At 48.1% G+C, this 21,072-nt stretch overlaps 2 protein-coding genes across 3 annotated transcripts; one reads left to right on the top strand and one right to left on the bottom strand.

Annotated features, from left to right (window-relative positions):
* Positions 1-1,498: 1,498 nt before the first annotated feature.
* Positions 1,499-17,311, top strand: Arf1 (ADP ribosylation factor 1). 2 transcript variants are annotated; one of them, XM_041663984.1, is made up of 5 exons: positions 1,499-1,590; positions 15,198-15,381; positions 15,467-15,577; positions 15,778-15,902; positions 16,028-17,311. In XM_041663984.1, exons 2-5 carry the CDS (start codon positions 15,234-15,236, stop codon positions 16,187-16,189), a joined length of 546 nt encoding a protein of 181 aa, XP_041519918.1. In that variant the 5' UTR covers positions 1,499-1,590; positions 15,198-15,233; the 3' UTR covers positions 16,190-17,311. The 2 variants fall into 2 exon arrangements, with proteins under 2 accessions (XP_041519918.1, XP_041519917.1); XM_041663983.1 differs by lacking the exon at positions 1,499-1,590 and adding an exon at positions 1,648-2,050.
* On the bottom strand, positions 17,302-21,009 carry CUNH1orf35 (chromosome unknown C1orf35 homolog). Its single transcript, XM_041663982.1, has 7 exons — positions 20,682-21,009; positions 20,496-20,541; positions 20,320-20,402; positions 20,172-20,244; positions 19,970-20,055; positions 18,987-19,118; positions 17,302-18,856 (listed from the first exon to the last, which is right to left on the bottom strand). The coding sequence occupies exons 1-7, from the start codon at positions 20,924-20,926 to the stop codon at positions 18,736-18,738; spliced, it is 786 nt and encodes a 261-aa protein (XP_041519916.1). The 5' UTR covers positions 20,927-21,009; the 3' UTR covers positions 17,302-18,735.
* Positions 21,010-21,072: the final 63 nt, after the last annotated feature.

Raw genomic sequence — 21,072 nt, forward strand, 5'->3', positions numbered from 1 at the left:
CTCTTCTTCTCTCCTCCCCGATTTCACTTCAGATTTTTTTAAAAAACATTTATTTATTTATTATGTATACACTATTCTGTCTGTGTGCATGTATGCAGCCAGAAGAGGGCACCAGACCTCTTTACAGATGGTTGTGAGCCACCATGTGGTTGCGGGAATTGAACTCAGGACCTTTGGAAGAGCAGGCAATGCTCTCAACCACTGAGCCATCTCTCCAGCCTCCCTCACTTTCTATTTATAATCTCTGCCTGCTAGCCCCACCTATCCTTGCTCCTGCCTCGCTATTGGCCTTTCGTTCCCCCACCCCCAGAAAAGGCTTCTCTGTGTCACAGCCCTAACTGTCCTAGAACTAGCTCTCCTAGACCAGGCTGGCCTTGAACTCACAGAGATCAGCCCGCCTCTGCCACCCGAGTTGTAGGATTAAAGATATGCGCCACTAGGGTGACAGGCTTATATGGCTGGGATCACAGGTCTCTGGGATATCCTGCAATTTCTCCAGGGCATGAAGAGCCAGCATCACCCAAGGCTTTATACATGAATACTTGTGTGTTGAGGGTAGGAAAGAACAGGCAGCTACCCCCATAGAAATTTACAGACGTGGCACTTAAAAGGGTAGCCCAAAACAGTGAGGATGCCCTGCACCTTGTGCCTGGACACAGGAGTGACTGATCTAGGCCCAGGTAACAGAACTGTCTCCTGCCAACTCAACAGATTAAAAAATAAATAATAATAATGATTTTTAAAAAAAGTCCTAGGTCCCTCAACATCTGTTGCCTGTGGGACTCTTCACAACAAATGGGGTGAAGAACTGGACAGAGCCTGCGTCTGAGTCCTGCAGAGATGGGGGAGGCGCAGAATGCTGCTGCTTCTGATCAGGTAGGAAAGGCTTCCCAGGGCGATGGAACAGGCTCTTCCTCACCTGCACCCTCCAGGAGTCCCCTCTCCACATCAGGGGCAACCTAGAGTACCCTCTCAGGCAGTGCTAACCCCACGCAAGTCTCTGGTTCTCTGGGTTAGCTCTGAGCGTGCACAAAGGTCCAAAGCCAGTGGAGAGACATGGCGAGTATCTGACACTTGGCCTGCGCCTCTTTCCGCTTTAGCACCCGTCAGTCACATCATTATCTTCAGTGCTCAGGGCCAGCTGAAACATCAGACTCTGGAGACCTCTGAGAGGGACATCACATCCCCTCAGCGCTGACACGACCTTCCCACGCTGACCTTGGCGTCCACAACAGAACGCTTACTGTCCTCAAACCCGCATCCGCGGAATGGGCTGGAATTGCGCAGGAAGACGCGCGTGCGCACGCGTCGCTGGACACGGAAATCCACATACCACACCCTTGTGCGTTCCAGTCCGGCGAGCCGGTGTGCTAATCCCGGCCGCGATCCGGAAGCAAAGCGACTTTGGCTCCGCCCCGTGAAGGCCACTCGGTGCGGACGCGCAAGCGCCATTTACCTCGGGGCGGGACTTCGGCAGTGCCCGCCCTTTTCCCCCGGCGTGCCCCGCGGCAGGCGCTGACGTGGCTGCCGTCAGCGCCGCCATCTTGTGGGAGCGAAACCAACGCCTGGCTGGGAGCAGCCGCCGCGGAGGTGAGGCGCTGGGAGCGCTGGGGCCGAGGCTGGGGAGGCCACGGGCTGACCATCGTGGGCGTCGAGGGGCGCTCAGTGCAGGCTGCTAAGGGCCGGGTCTGGTCAGGCGGGCCTGGATCTGTGTCCAGTGGACCTGGCGACAAGCCGGGCAGAGGATCGGGGCTCCCCCAGTCCCGCGTCGCCCACGGCCGCTCGGCCCTCCCCCACTCCGCGGCCCATACGCCTGGCCGCCCGCCGCGGGCCGCAGCCCGGAAGTCCGGCCTGGACGCCGGCTCCTCTCCAGGAAGCCAGGTTTCCTGCTGTTCCTCTCTGCGCCTCTCCTAGGTTCCGCGGCCCGGGAGCCTGGCTAAGGGGGTCTTCCTGCTAGAAGGGCTGATCGGCGGCGTCAGAGACGGCCCGGGCCTTGGGGCGGGGGAAACTGAGGCTTGGGTGGCCCTGAGACGGCGTCAAGGTCACTCAGGTACCGAGGTCTTCCTCCTCTGTTTCTCTAGTCCTGTTCCCGGAGGATCGGAGCTTTAGGAGGGGACGGGATGGGGCAGGTGGATAGGGGCCCGGGACTGCTGAACCCGGTGCTGGGATCTAGCAAGCGCATATGTGGATCTCAAGGGATCCCGGGGTGCCCACTCTGCCCCCTGTGAGCCGTGATTTGGGTCCCACACTTTACCGGCCAGATCTTCATTGAGGTTTGCACTCCGGGGCTTGGTGGCCTCTGGAGGAATTAAGCCTCGTTTCGCCTCTTGACGGACCCCCTTGCTGCTGTTTTGGGTGGGTTAGAAGGGCCCTTCTGAGTTGAGGAGTCTTTAGCCTGGCCGTGGGACAGTCTGCTTCCAGTCCCTGAGCAATCTGCAGCTAACAGAGGCCAGATCCAGTACCCCGGTCTGACTGTCCAGTCAGGGTGGTCATGCCATGCCGGACTGAATGGAGCTGATGGAGCTGAGCCGTTGTATGGTACCTAAGTGCCAGGGAACCAGCTCTTCTCGTCAAGGAGGAATTCACCATCCGACAAGTGGCTGTTTTGCGAGGCAAGGAAGGGGCAGCTGCTCTTGGTCCCAGAAGTCACCGGAGAGCCCAGTAGTTGATGCCACAGCCAATGTTGGAGTAGTCCATTGCTGTTCTTGTTTCACATCTAGTGGTCAGCAGTTTTCCCTGCAGGCTGATTCTGGTGTTTCCTGCAGTGTTGGTCAGAAAGAAGAAGGCTGGGATGCTGTGGTGCTTTGGTGCTGGTTCCATGTCCTTCCTCTGTAGTCAGTGTCGACAGCATCTACCATGGGTGACTGGCTGTAATGTCCTTACTTTTGAGCTTTCAGTAGCAGTGTCACTAATGGCCTAGACCGAGATTTGATGAACAGTGTTACTACCTGGTTTCTCTGTTTCTCCAGAGTTGAGTGTGGGAAGGGCCGGTCACAGATGTGTGAGCTACATTGTTGGAACTGCCTTGTCTCCTTGTCATAAAGGTTTCTCTTAGTGGACTGTCTATCACTTATCCTTAGGTATCTGTTGAACACGAGTCACTAGATCACCACCCTGCTCTCTTGTTTGTGAGGCAAATGTGCAGGATTGCTACTTTAAAAAGGTTTAAGAGCTAGGGGTAGAATGCTTTTCTTGACCTGCGTGAAGCCCTTGGTTTGAATCTCCAGCACAGCATACACAAGGTTTAACTGTGAATAACAGCTGACTCATACTCGGTCTACTCATCCTGAAAGGAAAGGAGCAGTAACTAGTTCTGTGCCCCTCACACACAGTTCTGATTGTAAGTCATGTAGCTGTGATGCCCACTATGCCTCTTGCACAATAGTGCCTTGTAGAAAGAGTGTTTAAAATCTTTGCTCCACTGGGTTGCTACCTCTGCCCAGGATCAGGCAGGCTTCAAACTACAACTTTTTTAAGGTAAAGGTAAATTAGGCCTGTAGCAACTATGGCGACCCAGTGTCAGGCAGCCTAACCAAGAGAAAAAACTTGTTGTGCAGGTTCATGCAATAGCTTGTTGAGGATGGTTTGAGAGTGTTGGGTCAATGTTTTTCAGATTCTTTGAATTAAATGTTACCTTGATGTGCAGGGTTTTTTTGAGACAAGGTTTCTCTGTGTAGTCCTGGCTGTCCTGGAACTCTCTCTCTCTCTCTCTCTGTGTAGACCAGGCTGGTCTCAAACTCAGAGATCTGGCTGCCTCTGTCTCCCGAGTGCTGGGATTAAAGGTGTGTGCCACCACTGCCCAGCTTGATGTGCAGGTTTAAATCTACTCTTAATCACAGGGCCTTTGTATGTCATTTGCACTGAGGAGCCCATCAGACCTCAGCCTGCTGTAGGTTGCATTGCATTCATGGTCTGTCCCTGTTGCCTCTTATGAATTTCTTTGACTTTTAATCTTCATGAAATTGTCAGAGATGGTGAGGAGCGAAATAGGAAAATTCCTTTGTGTTGAGATCTTACACTAAGAGTGCTTGTGTGTGTGTGTTGTATCTACTATTGAAAAGATTTGACACTGCCTGCTGAGAAGTACAGGATAGCTGGTGTGTGTGTGTGCACATTAGTGTTGTCACTACACACTGAGATTTGTGTCCAGTATTGAAGATTACAGGTAATAATTAAAGCTTGTGATGTTGCTTGTCAATGTCCTGAAAGGTAACTCAGCCTTCCTAAGTGGGTCAAATGGCCTGGCTGGAAAACTTGTTATTGTGGGCACATCCAAGCTCTTTATTTCCAGGAGGACCTTTAGATGTTCACCACCCGTCCTGCATCAGATATAAAGAAGTAGTAAGACTGTTTAGGGCCCGGCCTCCACTACATTCTTATTTGATTCTGTTTCCTGATTTTTTTTTTATTCAACATTGGTAATTAGGAAGAGCATCACTCCCTGCAGGCCCTGATAATAGGGAAAGTTTTAAGTGATAAGGGGAATTGACAGAAAATAGGATGCTAGGCCTATATTTTATTGGTACTGTTCATGGGGAAAAGTTTTAACAGTGTAGTAGAGTTTTGCTCTAAACTTGATGCTCCTGCCTCAGCCCCTGGAGATAAAAGCCTGCTGGGATTACAGGTGTATGCCCCCATGTTAGGCAGAATATTTTTACAGACAGCAGATGGGGTGATTAAGTTTATATGGCAAGCAGCTCACCATATTTCTGAGAATCTGGGAATTGCTGCTGTATAGAATGAGTAAAGTGGGACTTGGTTATTATCGCTGCACATTTCAGGAAGTGGGAAGTGTGTGATAGAAAACCGTTTTCTTAATATCTATCTATAAAGGTAAGTATACCTGTTAAAGGATGCTGGCAAGCTAGAGCTCTTTCCAAAAGGCTCTTTGTGCTTGATGACTGTGTGTTAAACAATAACTTTTTGTTAGTATCAGTTGTCGAAATATTTTTGTCTGCCTGGCAGTGGTGGCACACGCCTTTAATACCAGCACTTGGGAGGCAGAGGCAGGCAGATCTCTGTGAGTTTGAGGCTAGCCTGGTCTACAGAGTTAGTTCTAGGGCAGCTAGGCCTGTTATACAGAGAAACCGTGTCTTGAACTCCCCCATACTTTTTTTCTTTCTTTTTTTCAGTGTCATATACTGAAACAGGGAAGTTTGTGGCCCGGATCTGTAGGTGTCCTCTGACAAGTTTTTCTTTCTTTCTCTCCCCTCCTTCTAAGTTCTGTTGGTATGATTTAGGTGCTTGTGGCCAAGAAAAGGGTTTCTAGATTTTGGTGAGACTCATTGCTGAAGAAGGAAAGTGAAGAGTGCTAGATGGCCTGAACTGTGTTTTCCTCTGAAGCCTCCTGTTCTGTAGATAAGAATGCACTTTTTCTTTGTTTGAGTCCAACAGCTTGTATTTAAAATATTTCATCTTCTAATGACTTTGGTGGTGAAATTTTGCTTGGCATTATTTTCAGCTTTTAACAGTTGTCTTTTGTTAAGGTCATATCAGACTTTGGACAGACTAAGGTGATCAGCTGAAATGTGTGCTTAGAGCTAGCAATTCTTGGGGTAGGTTTGATACATACCTTGCTTCCTCTATAGTTTTGCCTTCAGCTCCCAGGTCTCTACACACCTGAGTCTCTAGATGTTACTGGTGTAGGGATTTTCACACAGATGCACAACTGAGTATAGTTTAAAATAGTGCAACATTGCTTGTTGACTGTGTAGTTTCCCTGACAGTCATTAGGATTATTCTCTCTGCTAGTGTGTGATCTTTATTTCAATTCCAGAGCCTTGATAAACTTTTTTTTTTTTTTTAAGGAAAAAAACAACAACATTGCTTTCTCTCTAATAAGGAATCACCTGTGAGGGGTCTAGTGGAGGAGGTGACCTTAGCATTGGACGGACACAAAGCTGCTTGTCATGCATGTTCTTGTGTTCATCCCACACTCCTACGAGTGACATGGCAGGCCCCTGGGGCTTATCCAAGGAGGCAGAAATGTCATCTCACAGGTGATATTTATGCAGAGGTGTGATAGAAAAAGTTTGGCAAGTTTGAGGCAGGAACTAGAGGCCTCTTAGTAGCCCAGGACAACTGACACAAGGGCTCTGAGCTGGGTAAATGTACTCTGAGTTTGGAAACCAGAGGGAGCATTGTGGGAGGGTAGGACTAGAGAGAGAGTGGTCCTGGTCTCTGGAGCAGCTTTGCAGTCCTCAGAAAGGATATTTTCAAATCTGTAGGAACCCTTTGGTTCTCTCAGGAGGAAGGCAACGCTCTCTGGCACTTAGCCACTTGTTTTCGTGTAGGTGGAAAATCCCTCTGTGATAGCCTAAGCTTGATCACAAGAAAGATAAAGCAGTTCTTTGGCATAATTTTAACAGATGTTCCAAGTCTTCCAGGAACCCCAGCTTTAACCACCTTGTAAGTCAAGGGCAGTGAATTTTGTTTTCTTCAGCGCCTCACAAAAAGTTGTTCTCCATTTAGGAAAAAAGTTAAGGTGGCATGTCCTTGAGATTACTGTGCTTGGCATTTAGTGCCTCAGTAGCTAGCCACCTCCCTTTGTCCTGTGTATAAGAATGGCTGAGCCTAGCATTAAAGCTGAGTTTCACTAGACATTAACTTCCCTTTGTATCCCTGTGATGTCATTGTTGGGGCAGACTTACGGGGATCTTCAGTCTCGTGCAAATGTCAGGTTGTCTATTGGCTTCTTTTCCAGATGACAAATTTAGTGGATTAAAGGGTGTGGTGGGAGCCAGGCGGTGGTGGTGCAGGCCTTTAATCCCAGCACTCGGGAGGCAAAGGCAGGCAAATCTCTGTGAGTTTGAGGCCAGCCTGGTCTACAAGAGCTAGTTCCAGGACAGGCTCCAAAGCTACAGAGAAACCCTGTCTTGAAAAACTCAAAAAAAAAAAAAGAAAGAAAGAAAGAAAGAAAGAAAGAAAGAAAAGAAAAGGATGGGGGTGTAGTGGGTACCAAACAGTCCCATGGCTACTGAATGTGAGGGATGAGGGTCCTAACATCACTGGTGTCACTTAGCACCTGATTAATTCAGTTGTTGAGTTAGTTCGGGGTAGTAGCAAGTATCCATGGTTTGAGTCTGAAGAACTGGGTGGAAATTTGGGGAGGAGGGAGATTTTGGTGGAAAAGCTGGATATGACAACATGGAGGATCCTTACCCAGAGAATGGGGCCAATTGTTAGAAAATGCGCTAGGTGCTGGTCACATGAGGGGAGGACTGAAAACTAAGGCAAGGAGGCATCAACAGATATGTGTTTCAGAGAAAAGCTTTTCTGACGTCGGGATAGTGGAGAAATAGAAGTTGAGTAGTGTGTGGTCAGCAGTGCCTGGCTAAGTGAGAACAGTGGACCTGGGGGATGTGGTCTTTGTCCTGTGTGTGTGCCTCACTCCAGCTGGGTGGGGCAAGACTGCAGTCAAGCTGAGGGAGCCTAGTGACAGCTCAGCCTTCCTGTACACTTCATTCTTTTGTTTCCTCCTGAAGAACAAGTGTTCAGAAGAAGGGCAGGGCACTCCCTACCCTCTGAATCAAAGTTCCCTGAAGGTAGAAATAAAGGTTTTTGTTTTAATAAAAAATACATTTTATTAATGTTTTTAATTTTTTAATTGTGTGTATGTGTGTGAAAGTGGAATATTGAAGCAGGTGGAGGTGTATCAGAAGCTTCTGGAGCTGTATTACAGACAGTTGTAAGCGGCCTGACATAAGTGCTGAGAATTGAACTCTGGCCTTCTGCAAGAGTAATATTTGACAGCTGAGCTATCTCTAGCCCCTCATTTTTGTTGTCATGAGACTATCTCAAGCTATAGCTCAGGCTATCCTTGAAACTCAGCACAGTCCTACCTCAGTTTCCAGAGTGCTAGGGTTACAGATTTGAGCCATCATGGCACCAAAAGTCAAGTTTTGAAGATTGACTTACTCAATACATTCCCCAGTAGCAATCAGCCTCTTTGTCTGAAGTAGGGATAGACAGAGCATTAAAGTTGAGTTTTAGTAGAAGGGTGCCCTGCCCACTGTAGCTGATTTGAGGAAGAGCTTGTTTTAAGAAAGCACCATAAACTAGCTTTTGGTTGTTCCAGTTCCCTTTTTCTTCAGTATGAAAAGAGCCTGGGGCGGGGGGGGGGGGGGGTAAGGGGGTGGAGAATGTGTGTTCCTTCGTTTGTTCCTTAGTATTGGGGGTAGGGAGCTCATAAAGAAAGAGGTAAGTTGGTAAGGTTGTTACATTATTTTGATTTGCCTTGCAACAGAAATTGGAGTCCTGGTTACCAGCTCTTCCGGGTCCTTCTGCTCCTCCTGAGCACAGGAGCGGTGATATTTAATTTGGGTGTGATACTTGTCTTGGCTTTGTGCCTATTCTGCCTCTGCGAGGAACAGAGGAGCAGGGTGCCATGGAGAAGCCACAGCCATCCTGAGACTCAGGCTCATTGCTTCAGCAGGAGCCCTCAGTGGTTTGAGAAAGTACATGTTGCCGGGCGGTGGTAAGGCAGGCGGATCTCTGGGAGTTCGAGGCCAGCCTGGTCTACAAGAGCGACTTCCAGGACAGGCACCAAAGCTACAGAGAAACCCTGTCTCGAAAAACCAAAAAAAAAAAAAAAAAAAAAAACCAAAAAGAAAGAAAGTGCATGTTAACAAATAAGTCCTCTGTGGATCTCAAGGTAGGAGATCAGGGTATGATCTTGGGTCATTTCCCCTCAGTTCCAGTCTACAGGTACTGTCTCCTGTAAACAAGTGCATGCTCCATCCATGTGCTCAAGAAGGTTGAGGCGTAAAGGGCTAGGGTCTGGACCTTACTAAGAGTCAGGGTGGGGTCTTCCCTGGAAACACCAGACTGATCCCAGGCTGGTAGTCTTGTGGCCATGTTGAGTAGGCTAAGGTATGAAGACTGCTAGTCAGAACAGTGGCTGCAGGGTCACTAGGGAGGGCTGGACTGAACCTTGTCTACTGACTTCAGTCATGCTGGTTTTTCACTTGCATTTTGTGTTGTCCTATTACTGTACTTTCTACCATTTTAGATGTGTTTCTGGGATGGTGCTTGTTTCTGTTTCTTGCTTTGTTTTGTCTAGAGTTTGGGGGAGCAAACCTAATGCTCTGCTGCTGAGCTGTTTCCAAGTCCAGATCTGTGGTTTTGGAGTTTTTCCAATGAGATAAATACCCCTGCCAAAGTAGAAATATGGTAGCAGTATATGTTAGGCAGTGGTTCTCAACCTTCCTAATGCTGGACCCTTTAATATTATACTGTTCCTCGTGTTGTGGTGATCCCCCAACCATAAAATTATTTTGTTGCTACTTCATAACTGTAATTTTGCTACTGTTTTGAATTATAAATATGTGATAAGCAAGATATCTGGTATAAGACCCCTAAAGGGGTCTTGACCTACAGGTTGAACTCCTGTGTTAGGGTATGGGTTCTGTTTCTCCTGAGTAGGTGCTTTGAGCATACAGTGCTGCAGGAAAGTCTAGAAAATGTGGATTTTATTCTGGAAGCCCCGACTCCTAGTTACAAGTCAGTATTAGTTGCTGAGAGGAAGACAAGACACAAAGAACAACAATCTGCTATAAGAACATGTGCACAGATACATAGCAAGATGTTTCCCCATTGGAGCCTTTACAAGTTCCAAAAATTGTATTTCATGAATTCCTTATTGTAGCTCTAGTTACAGGCCATGTGGTAGCCCAGTTGTTAGTATTTACTTAGAGCTGCTAATATATAGAGTTAATGTGGCTGTGAATGTTTGATGACATATTTTGAGGGTAGTTATGTTAAGAAATGGTAATGCTTAAAAGTAGAATAAAGGGAGAAGCGACATAAAGACAAGGTTTAGTGTCCTTGTTACTATAGTTCAAAAACTCAGCTCAGAGAGATTTGCATGAATGTGGATCTAACTTCATTTTCACTCCTCACCCCAACTATCCACATCAGACCAGGTAGGTTTCCCCTTCCCTTAACTCAGAAGACAAGAAGCTTCAGGGAGGCATTGTGCAGAACAGGCATTTGTTCCAGCTCCTGTCCTGGCACATGCTATTGAGTCACAGTTTTGCCCTTACAGGAGTGCCTGCCTGTCCTAGTATCAGCACATTCAGTTTTCCTCTTAAGCAAACTTTATGAAATAATGACAAAATGTAGAACAGTATTGAATTGTATGAACACACTAGACCTACATACAAGCCTGCCTGAAATGTTTTACTGAGGGGAACGGGAAGACCTGAGGCTTTAGGAACAGAAATACTCAATCCCCGTTGATGTACAGAAAGCACTATACACAGATGTTAACATGTGGCCGTATTGCATATGACACTAAAGAAGCCTGCTTTTTGTTACAGGCATCCAGTTTTGGAGATGGTTCAGGTTTTCATGTATCTGATTTTGTCATTGTTGGAATACTGGTATTCATTACTAAAAACTTTAGCTAAAAAGTGTTCTATAGTGTGGTCAGGTTCTTTCAAAATTTCAGATTTGGTAATTTTCTTCATATGACAGCTGAGTATACAATATTGATCTGTGTGGTTGAACATATGTAATTAATTAATTTTGAGACAGAATATCACTGTGTAGCATTGACTGCCCTGGAGCTCACTAAGTAAACCAGGCTAGCTAGCCTTGAGCTTACAGAGATCCTCCTGCCTCTTATTCCCAAGTGCTAAGATGAAAGATATATGCCACCATGCCTAGCTAAATATATGTAATTTATTCTGCAGTGAATTTGTCTTAAAGCAGGGAGAAACTAAGGAGTTGACTGAGTCAGGAAATACTTATTACCCAAGAACTTTGTGACTAAGCCATTCCAGCTGAATTAGTGTGCTCCAGGGTCAGTGAGAGATCTTGTCCTTTTTTTTTTTTTTAAATGTATGTTTTGCCTACATGTATCACACAGTGCCTGCAGAGGCCAGAAGAAGGTTCCACATCTGGAACTAGAGTTAAGGACAGTTGTAATCTGTCATGTGGGTGTTGGGAATGGAATTGGTGTCCTGCAACAGTGGTAAATGCTTTTACCCACTGAGTCTCTCTGGCTCCCTAAAAGGAACTGACTTTTAAAATGTCACCAACTTTTCATTCAGGTAGTATGAGTCCTTTTCAGGAAAGAACATTGTGCAGCCCAGAGAAATAGTGTCAACAGTTAGATAGAAACGGCAAAGCCTACACAGTCTGGTTTAGAGAAGATTGTCTGACTTGTGCTTGGGCCTCCCTAAGTCTGGTGAGGATGGTGGACCCTCCTGGCTGCCTAGCCAGTCAGGTTGCATTCATTCATCGTTGTGGAGTAGGTGTGGACTCACTCCTGTTTTCTCACCTGCATTCAAGAGGCCAGGAAGACCCTGCTACTGATAGAGTGGTGTGGGGAGTGTGGTTGCCACTGTCCTCTCCTCCCTAAAGAATAATGAACTTTCTTGATCCCATTCCAACTTGGTGGTTGTGGGTCTGCCTTCCTAAGACAGTCGCTTTGGTGACTTGGGAGGCAGAATAAACCAGCAAGAGCTCTCTGGGAAGTCTGTTTTCACTGCCTGCTAATGGAGTAATGCAGAGGAACTTGAAAAGCAGGTTTGGCTTGTTTGTGGGATTGTGGAGGGAAGGTGACAGGATCTTACCTGTGCACACGCAGTGAGGGCCTGTGCCCAGAGCCCCTTGTGGTGATTGGCCCATGTAGCCACTGTGCTTTTCTCTCTGTAGGGGCTTTCTTGATTTGGGGTTTGTTCTAAAAGCTGTAGATGTGGCATCACGAGAACACTAAAAATGCTGATGCATGCATAAGTGCTGATAAGGCTGCCGGGGGTGGGGGTGGGGATGGATCTACATGCTTGTTTGTTGAGTGTCTTAAATCAGGAGCTCATCTCATCATTGAATTGTGTGACTGCTTTTCCCTTTGGTGATTCTTGTTAGAAAGAAAAAAAGGAAAATGTTTGCTGTTGATTCCATAGCTCATCTGTAGAAAAGGCAGGTTAGGCAGAGCACACTCAGTCAGCTGTGGACCATGCCAGATCACGTGTAAGAAAGCAGCACTGGATTGCCAGTAGTCATGGACAATGAGGCAGTCATGCATCTGTGCAATCAAACTTGGCTGAGATCCCTGCCACTGGAATCAGTTATTCAGGGTGTCTGCCTGCTACTGTAGGGACTTAGAGTACGGGTACCCCTCCCCTCTGTATTCTTGTGGATTTTGTTGTTGTTTGGGGGAGGTGTTTCTTTTTGAGACAAGGTCTCATGTAGTTCAGCTTAGCCTTGACTAGCCATCCCACTATTTATTACCAAAGATTGATTATTCTTGAACTCTGCCTCAACCTTACATGTGCTGTGATCATAGGTGAGCACTATCACATATAGCAGATACTATTGGTTTCTACATAGCACCTGAACATAAAGAACTGTCTTATATACTCCCTCTGCCTCACCAGCCTCCCATGCACACCCTGGGCACCACTGTTTGTCCATTGATAATCACTTGTGATTTGGAAGGAAGGTGGAATTTTTTTGTGATTGTTGTTTGAGGTGGGGTTTCTCTTTCTAACAGTTCTGGTTGTCCTGGAACTCACTTTGTATACCAGGCTGGCCTTGAACTTACAGAGGTCTGCCTGTCTCAGCTGGAATTAGAGGCGTGCACCACCACCATCTGGCTAGAAGGTGGAAATTTTTTTAAGTTTTTTAAAAAAAAATATTTATTATGTATACAATATTCTTTCTGCATGTATGCCTGAAGGCCAGAAGAGGGCACCAGACCTCATTATAGATGGTTATGAGCCACCATATGGATGCTGGGAATTGAACTCAGGACCTTTGGAAGAGCAGGCAATACTCTTAACTGCTGAGCCATCTCTCCAGCCCGAAGGTGGAATTTTTTGCATGGACAAATAGATAGCCATCTGCTTCTGTAGGGCTTTTTTGCTTAAATTGTGTGTTGCCTCCTTAGATTTTTGCCTGTACTTGTTCGCTCTCCCAATTTCCCAACATCACCAGACCTCCTGATAGAAACAGCTAAGTGATGTGCTCCCTGCTCTATGACAACTAGTGACTCTCTTCTTAATTCATCTTGGGCTCATTTCCTTCTGCCTGGTTTGAATTCTCAGGGGACGCTTTGCCATGTTGAAATTAGTTATTCTTCCCTATCTGTAATTGATAGCAGTTAAAGGTCAAGAGCCATAATCTCAGAATTTTTAAAGAGTATTGCCTAAGAATTGTCCTCCCACCAATACTGCATTGCCAGAGTGTTTTGGCAGCAGGCCTCAGCTCTTAGGGCATGTGTTCCTCCTGCCTAGCTAAGAATCTTCTCTATGTAGTTTTGTCAATCTGTCCTGTCCATCTGTCTTTTCTTCTCATTTCCTTCCACTCTCCTCTCCCATCTTGTCTTCCTGTCCCCCCAAACCCTCTCTCTTCTTGGCCATCAGTTTCATTTTTTTAGTTTTTGTAAAGCAAGGTCTCACACTAGTTCAGGCGGGCATCAAACTTGAAATCTGCCAGCTTTTCAGCCTAGTGCTGGGATTACAGGCGTGACTCAACATGCCCAGATTTTTCTTCTTTTTTTTTCTTTGACAATCTCACTAGATGTTCTAGCCTCGTACTTTCTGTCCTCCTGCCTCTGCCTCCCAAGTATTTTAATTACAGCCATCTTCTTGTGTCTTATGTGTTTATATATTTTTTTAATTTTTTCTGGGAGCCTTTTTTTTCTCTTTTCTTTTTGGTTTTTCAAGACAGGGTTTTCTGTAGCTTTGGAACCTGTCCTGGAACTAGTTCTTGTAAACCAGGCTGGCCTCGAATTTACAGAGATCCACTTGCTTCTGCTTCCCGAGTGCTGGGATTAAAGGTGTGCACCATTACCACCCGGCGGAAGCCTTCATTTTTAATATACCCTGAAGTTCATATATAGGAAATTGAACCTCTCTGTTGGGCAGGTGTTTGGTTCTTAAAGTTCCATCCCCAAGAATGGATAAGGACTGTAATGAAATGGGCTTTGAAAATAGGTTCACATTCACTTTACCATATAAGACCCATGCCGTTCCTCTCTGGCGTATACAGCTGAAGGCTATATCTTAGAGCCAAACATTTAACTTGCCAGACCATGATTTAAGATGTCCAGCTCATAAGTTGTTACTAAGTTACTCAGCTTGTGGTGTTCTGTTATAGTAGCACAGAGGGACAATATATAGAGAAGTGTTGTCATCCTATCTTACACCATGCTTGTTCATTCTCTTGTGGTTAGCAGCCTTGGATAGTCCATAAACATATCTCTTTCTGAAGGCTCCTTGGCCTTCTATTTGCTTTTACTATTAGGAGCTAACAATCAGCGTTTAAGTAAGCAGTAAAATACATTTGAATGAAAAACAAGTGAAGAATAAAAGTGGCCACCAGATGATAAGATGATAAGCCCTGGAAGCCTTACTATCCTTTGCAAAAGCCCTTAACATCTGATAGGCTCTGGTAAATTGGTGCCAGCTTACTTGATTGGCACCCCTAGTGTTTATTTTTTGCCAGTGGGCCCTACTGAATGTATACATGCCCTTGCAGCAACACATTCTCACATTTGCCTGTCCTCATAGGAGCATCCTTTTGTATAGGTCTTCAAAGGAATGTTTTGCATCATTTTACTGTTTCAGTCTCTACCTTCTTCGGCTGTTTGAGATGGATAGAACATTGCCTTAATAACTGTCTCCCATGACCTGAATGACACCACAGTCTTTCTGGGCTTGTCCTGCTGTCACTAAGGGGTGATGAAATATACAGCCTGTAGTATTGAGCCTAGAATGTGACCAGCTCTCTAGTAATTTGTAGTACTTTTGACACTTTGAAGTAAGATAGAGATTTAAGGTGGTTCTTTCCGATCTTGTCAAGAACTCTGTTAGGCTGTAAGAGGCCTCGTGTGTCTCTCAAAACACTCTTTTTGGAGAGCAAGCATGCCAGCTCCCAAGTGTGAGTGTGCACAGCTCTAGTTAGATGTTCGGATAGGTGAACAGACTTGGGAAACAAGGGATTGTTCTGCTGTCTGTGCCTTCCTAGGCTAGTATATGGCCTTTAGATGACCTAGGACATCTATCTGGTGGACAAAGTTCTTTTTCTGCCACCTGAGATTGAATTGTCTCCCCTCCCCCATGAGATTTCTCAGGAGGGATGATGGGAGAAGCTGTGGGGTGTGGGACTCCTGGGTAGGTGTGTCTCTGTCCTGCCCCAGGGCCTAAACTGGCAGCACATAACAGGACTGTAACAACTTGCTTCCTCAGGTCTCTGGCCAGTATTGCTTCCACCTGTCCACAAGCATGGGGAATATCTTTGCAAACCTCTTCAAGGGCCTTTTTGGCAAAAAAGAAATGCGCATTCTCATGGTGGGCCTGGATGCTGCAGGGAAGACAACAATTCTATACAAACTGAAGCTGGGTGAAATTGTGACCACCATTCCTACCATTGGTGAGAAGTTGGGCCAGGACCAGGGTGGGGGTTGGGTTTGGGGTTCTGGAATACAGAGGGCACTCAGCTATAACCTTGCCCTCAGGTTTCAACGTGGAGACAGTTGAGTACAAGAATATCAGCTTCACTGTGTGGGATGTGGGCGGCCAGGACAAGATCCGGCCACTGTGGCGCCACTACTTCCAGAACACCCAAGGTGAGGGGCCATTTCTTTTCCTGGATTCCTCTTGTTTGCCTCAAAGGGATGCACTTGTTCACTGAGCCTCATGGCCTTGCCAGTCTCAGGGCATAGTGCCACACTAAGTATCATGGCCAGTGGGAAGACTGGATCCCTGGCCTGTGGGTGGATCAGGTGAGGGGGTGTTTGGTATGTGCAGTAATGTAGCTGTGTTGCAGGCTTGATCTTCGTAGTGGACAGCAATGACAGAGAGCGTGTGAATGAGGCCCGTGAAGAGCTCATGAGGATGCTAGCTGAAGATGAGCTCCGGGATGCCGTTCTCTTGGTGTTTGCCAATAAGCAGGTAGGCACCAGCAAGTTCCTTCCCTGATGGAGAGCCTGTGTCAGGGAAGAGAGAGGGTGGGTGAGAGGCTGCCCTGGGTGACTGGCTGTTGTGAGTCCCTGCCACTAATTCCTCCTTTCCCTCAGGACCTTCCCAATGCCATGAATGCGGCCGAAATCACAGACAAGCTGGGGCTGCACTCTCTACGCCACAGGAACTGGTACATTCAGGCCACCTGTGCCACCAGCGGGGACGGGCTCTATGAAGGACTAGACTGGCTGTCCAATCAGCTCCGGAACCAGAAGTGAACCAGACCCCTCCCTCCCCCTCACTTCCTCTTCTCCGCCCTCCGCTTTCCTCTCATGTGGCAAACGTGCGACTCTGTGGTCCTGAGTGCCAGAAGCTGTCTCCATGGGTTGGTCACAGTGTGCATCGCACCGTGCTGTACATGTGCAGACGCAGCCTGCAGCCAGGTTTTTATTTAATGTAAATAGTTTCTGTTTCCACTGAGGCAGTTTCTGGTACTCCTATGCAATATTACTTAGCTTTTTTATTGTAAAAAGAGAATCAACTCACTGTCAGTACTGAGAAGGGATTTGGGTGTAGGGGCACCTGGCCTCCGGGAGCCATTGGGCTGTAGACTGGTGTCAGTATCCATTTGGTGGTTGGTTTTTACCCAAACTCAGTGCATTTTTTAAAATAGTTTAAAAAAAAAATACAGGACAAGAACACTTGAACACACAGAACGGAGACTATGCCTAGTGTAGGTTTTGCAGTAATGGCCTGAATGCTAGTCCACTGGATCACCTGTTCCCCTGTGGAAACAGAAGAGAAGGTGGACAAACCACCATCCGCTGCATGGTCACAGTAGAGCCCCCGTGACTCGCCTGTCTTTGGGTCACCTGCATTCCATAGCATTGTGCTTGTACTTGTGCTCACGTGGTCACCTAGGGGTGGGCTGGGAGCCATTGTGGGGTGCAGGGCCCGGCTTGTATTTGGTGTGTGGCCGGGCCAGGTGGCAGTCTACATACCCAGCTTACTCTTGGGCCCACTTGGACGCGCTGGCAGGAGGCCTGGGTCTCACCAGCAGGAGCGCGTGCAAGCTGGGAGGGTCGATCCATTCCAGACCCACATCCTGGAGCACCCCCATCTCCATGTGTGAAGTAGCTTTCTCCCTCAGCCTGCAAGGGTCCGATTTGCCATCGAAAGACGACCTCTACTTTTTTCTTTTGTATTTTGATAAACACTGAAGAAGCTGGAGCTGTTAAATTTATCTTGGGGAAATCTCAGAACTGGTTTATTTGGTGTTGTGGAACCTCTTACTGCTTTCAATACACAATTAGTAATCAACTGTTTTGTATACTTGTTTTCAGTTTTCATTTCGACAAGCACTGTAATTATAGCTATTAGAATAAAGTCTCTTAACTATTTGATGGGCTTGTGTGTCAGTGTCACCACTGCCAGGCTGCCTCCTAAGAGAGCCCTTTTAATGCCAGAGAAAGCAGGTACTCTCTGAATCATGGTAGAAGTCAGTGAGACCTGGATGCCTTGGCTCCCCTCACATCTCAGGGTCACTACCAGCCTCCATGCTTGTGACAACTGAGGTGTGCCTCCTGTCCCTTTAGTAGGCAGCCAGTCTTGGTGTGGTACATATCTCTGGGTGGGTGTGGCTACTAGGAGATCCAAAGTCTACCATCATGAATGGGCCCTCTGCCTAAGTGGACAGACCTTCGCCCCCTTTGAGTGGTATTTTAGATAACTAATCTTCACTCGTGCTTAGGTGGCCACCTGCAGGATACAGGTCAACATACAAGCCACAGCTTGAGTCTCAGAACACTTTGAGGTCAGCCCAACAGTACACACACCCAGTATAGCTTTACAGTCAGAAAAGAACAACTTGCTATATAGATTCAGCCCAATTTCTACTGTCTGCCCATATGTTCACACAGGCTCTAAAATTGCTGTTATTTGTCTGCTGAACACTTTCTGCTTAGGTAGGAACCAAACTGTGTTGGGGGAGTTCCTGCAGAAATAAACTCTCAGACAAAATTTACATATTTCAGATGAAGGTACCAGAGACGAAAGGCAGATTAAAGCTAGGTGCTGATACTCTGGAATCAAACCTGCTGCAGGAACTCTCCCAGCAAGATTGTACTTGTTGGACAGACAGCAGATGCATTCATATCCACAAGTTTGTTCTTCTAACTTCTTGGCCATTTGTATGGTCTTAAGGCAGCCTCAAACATAGGATTCTGGTTCCTAGACCCAGTGTCCTCAGGTATACTGGATGGATACCCCATGCTGGGGCCACAGGCTCCCAGCCTAACCTGCCTGCCCTCAGTGAGATGATACACTCTACTTTTAAAATACATTTACTTATGTACAAAGTGGGTTGATACAAAAAGTAGAAGTAACCAGATGTACACACAGACACACCCCTAAACCTCAAGAGCCTGGACTGTGGCAGCAGAGACAGGAGTCTGACCTTAGTCTACTGGGCAATTATATCTTCCTTGGCATGAGGGCAAGCAAGGGCACTACCCTCAGAATCACTAGGCTCTGGTCACCCAGGACCTACTCCTCAGCAACCTGGAGTTGTTGCCACAAGCTGCCTCCAAAAGGCAAGATAGATATCCCAAGGTCCAGCAAGCTTGGCTCAGAATCCTACCAGGGAGTAGCCACCTGCCTTATCCCAGATAGGGATGTGACTTGGTTAGTTTGGGCAAGTAGGAAGGGGGCTGGTAGCCACTTAGCATCCAACGACTACTCTTTATAGACCCCACAGAGCTTGGTGATGGGCAGGGTCCCAGCTCAGGGCAACCAGGGCTCTGGTGTCCTTTGGTCTAGCCAATTCTCAGTCATCAGAGCCTCTGTCTTGTCGTCTGCGAGATGGGCTCCTTCCACTGTCCTGGCTATGTCCCCGCTTCCTCTTAGAGCAGGGGGAGATGTCAGAATCATGTCTCTGGTGTCTGGGCCTAGGAAGACAAGGACAACCAGACACTTGAAGCGTCTCTCACTCTGCCAAGGATCCCAACAGGCCTGGCCAGCTCTCTCCCCCCACTTCCTTAGTACCCCCCCCCCCCAATAGAGTTGGGCCTAGCCTACCGAGCAGGAGAGGGAGAAGATGAGCAGCTGTCAGTCTCCCTTTTGTGTTCTTTGTCTTTCTTCTTCTTGTGTTTCTTGTGTTTCTTCTTCTTTTTCTTTTTTTCTTTCTTGCTTTTCTTATGGCTCTCTGTACTGTAAGAAAGAACATAAAGGGTCTAAGTGTGAAGAACTGGAGTGTAGCAGCTGAAAGCTGAGGGCAGGGCAAGGCAAGGATAGGATAGCGCAGGGTCTGTACCATAGCACTGTACACTGATAATGTCTACATGTTCTGAGTTTATATTGGTAAGTGAGCCTAATATTAGGCTCCTCATCCAATCCACAAGGCTAAGCTTCCCTTTGGAATGTTGCCAACCTAGCCCACCCCCCCCCCTTGGGGAGAGCCAGCTTCTCACTATAAAGCCTTGTCTGATCTGGAACTCTCTATTTTACATAAGTACAAAGTTGAGTTGTCACAAAAGTAGAAGTAACCAGACAGTCACACACAGCTAAATCCCAAGGCCTGGAAGCCAGCTGGCGGGAACTCTCAGAGGTCAGCCTGCCTCTCCGTCCACCAAGTGCTAGGATTGAAGAAAAACACCACCACTCCTAGCATCACACTTTAACTGCTCCACCTTCCATCAAACTGGCTGGCATCAGGGCCCTGTCTAAGTGGCAGCTGCCTGTTGGGTCACCAATGGCAGCTACTGAAACTCCATCCCACTTTCAGGTTCCCGGGCATCTTAATGGACAGGCATATCCAGCCTGGAGGTGGAGGCCCAACAATTTCAGTAAAGCCAAAAGAACTAAGGCTGTGCTTGGCTCCTTCAAAAAAAGACCCAGTGCTCAGCCTCCCAGTACGACACCTATGGGTCTGGACATCATTCTCTTCTGTGAGTACGCTGTTTCTGAAGTGTCCCCATACCCACACTCGGCACAGCTCACATAGGATGCCAGCAAGAAATTCATCAGTGCATAACACAGGTAGGACAGGCACTCAGACTCACTCCAGTTGAGCCTTGTCCTCAGCACGAGGCTTCTTCCTGGCAGCAGATGGGGCGGTGCTTGGGCCTTCGCTGTCCACGCGGTGGTGCTATATGAGAAGCGCAGCTGTGGGGAGGGACACCCAGCACCCAGGGAGTCCCACCCCACACCTCCCCAGACACCCCAAAACCCAGGATCCTGAGCATTGGGATTTACAGGGTTTACCGTGAACACTGACAGCCCAAGCTTGGCAGCCTCTTTGTCTTCCCGGGATAGTGCCACACGGCCTGCGGAGCCACTGCAGAAGACAGAGCGGTGAGGACAGTTCTGGACCACCGCCCAGTCTTGCCCCCTTTTCCCCAACCCGCCGCACCTGGCACTGCCCAGACCCAGCAGCCGGTCCACGCCCTTCTCTTCAGGGTCACCTCCTTCCCGTTTGCAGATCTCCACGAAGTCCTGAGGAAACCAGGCGGAGGGGGTGGAGTTCTAGGCAGGTACAGATGGAGCCCCGCCCGCCCTGCGGACCCCGAACCCGCAGCCCAGACTCACCTCCTTGCTCAGGCCGGTGGGCTGTTTCCTCACGTTCTTGTAACCTCTGCGAGGGTCGAGGGTGCACGTCAAGGGGCAAGCGCCCCTGTGGCCTTCCGCCCCTGCCCTGCCCACATCTAGCCCCGCCCCGGGGCCTCCCAGATCCCTCCCCGGAGCTCGCAGTCGCCCCGCAGCCCAGGCACTCACAGTGCGGCTAGCAGCGCCTCGCGCTCCGCCTCACGCACAGCCGCCAGCTCTTCCTCACGGCTCGGGCCGGCACACGGCGCGCGGTCCTTCGCGTACCAGGTGAGGTCGCGGCCCTTCTGCCAGCGGCCCACTGGCGCCATCAGAGAGTTGCCTAGGTAGTTCTCCCTCTGCTTGTCGGTCTTCACATCCTCCCAGTTGAACTGGTCCTGCCCGCCACGCACGCCGCCGCGACTGGAGCCGAACATGGCGTCGGAGCCACTGCACAATCTCCAGTACCCGCAGCCCCGAGCTGCCGGACTCCCGCACCCCTCGGCCCCCGGATGCCCGCCGTGACGTCACACGTGCGCCTGCGCCTCTCACTAAGTCCGCGCGCCTGCGCACTGCTTGATTC

The sequence above is a fragment of the Microtus oregoni genome, unplaced genomic scaffold (genome assembly GCF_018167655.1).
Source record: "Microtus oregoni isolate MIOR12 unplaced genomic scaffold, Mior012 000015F_ref0000493, whole genome shotgun sequence".
In the NCBI taxonomy this organism is placed as follows: domain Eukaryota; kingdom Metazoa; phylum Chordata; class Mammalia; order Rodentia; family Cricetidae; genus Microtus; species Microtus oregoni.

What these genes read in the sequence shown, in the direction of transcription:
- CUNH1orf35 (XM_041663982.1), bottom strand. Translation starts at nt 20,926, where the DNA reads ATGTTCGGCTCCAGTCGCGGCGGCGTGCGTGGCGGGCAGGACCAGTTC. An exon ending in CTGGGTCTGGGCAGTGCCAG is followed by an intron (nt 20,245 to 20,319) that starts GTGCGGCGGGTT and finishes TGTCTTCTGCAG; the next exon opens with TGGCTCCGCAGGCCGTGTGG. An exon ending in TTGGGCTGTCAGTGTTCACG is followed by an intron (nt 20,056 to 20,171) that starts GTAAACCCTGTA and finishes CTTCTCATATAG; the next exon opens with CACCACCGCGTGGACAGCGA.
- Arf1 (XM_041663984.1), top strand. Translation starts at nt 15,234, where the DNA reads ATGGGGAATATCTTTGCAAACCTCTTCAAGGGCCTTTTTGGCAAAAAA. An exon ending in GACCACCATTCCTACCATTG is followed by an intron (nt 15,382 to 15,466) that starts GTGAGAAGTTGG and finishes CCTTGCCCTCAG; the next exon opens with GTTTCAACGTGGAGACAGTT. An exon ending in CTACTTCCAGAACACCCAAG is followed by an intron (nt 15,578 to 15,777) that starts GTGAGGGGCCAT and finishes GCTGTGTTGCAG; the next exon opens with GCTTGATCTTCGTAGTGGAC.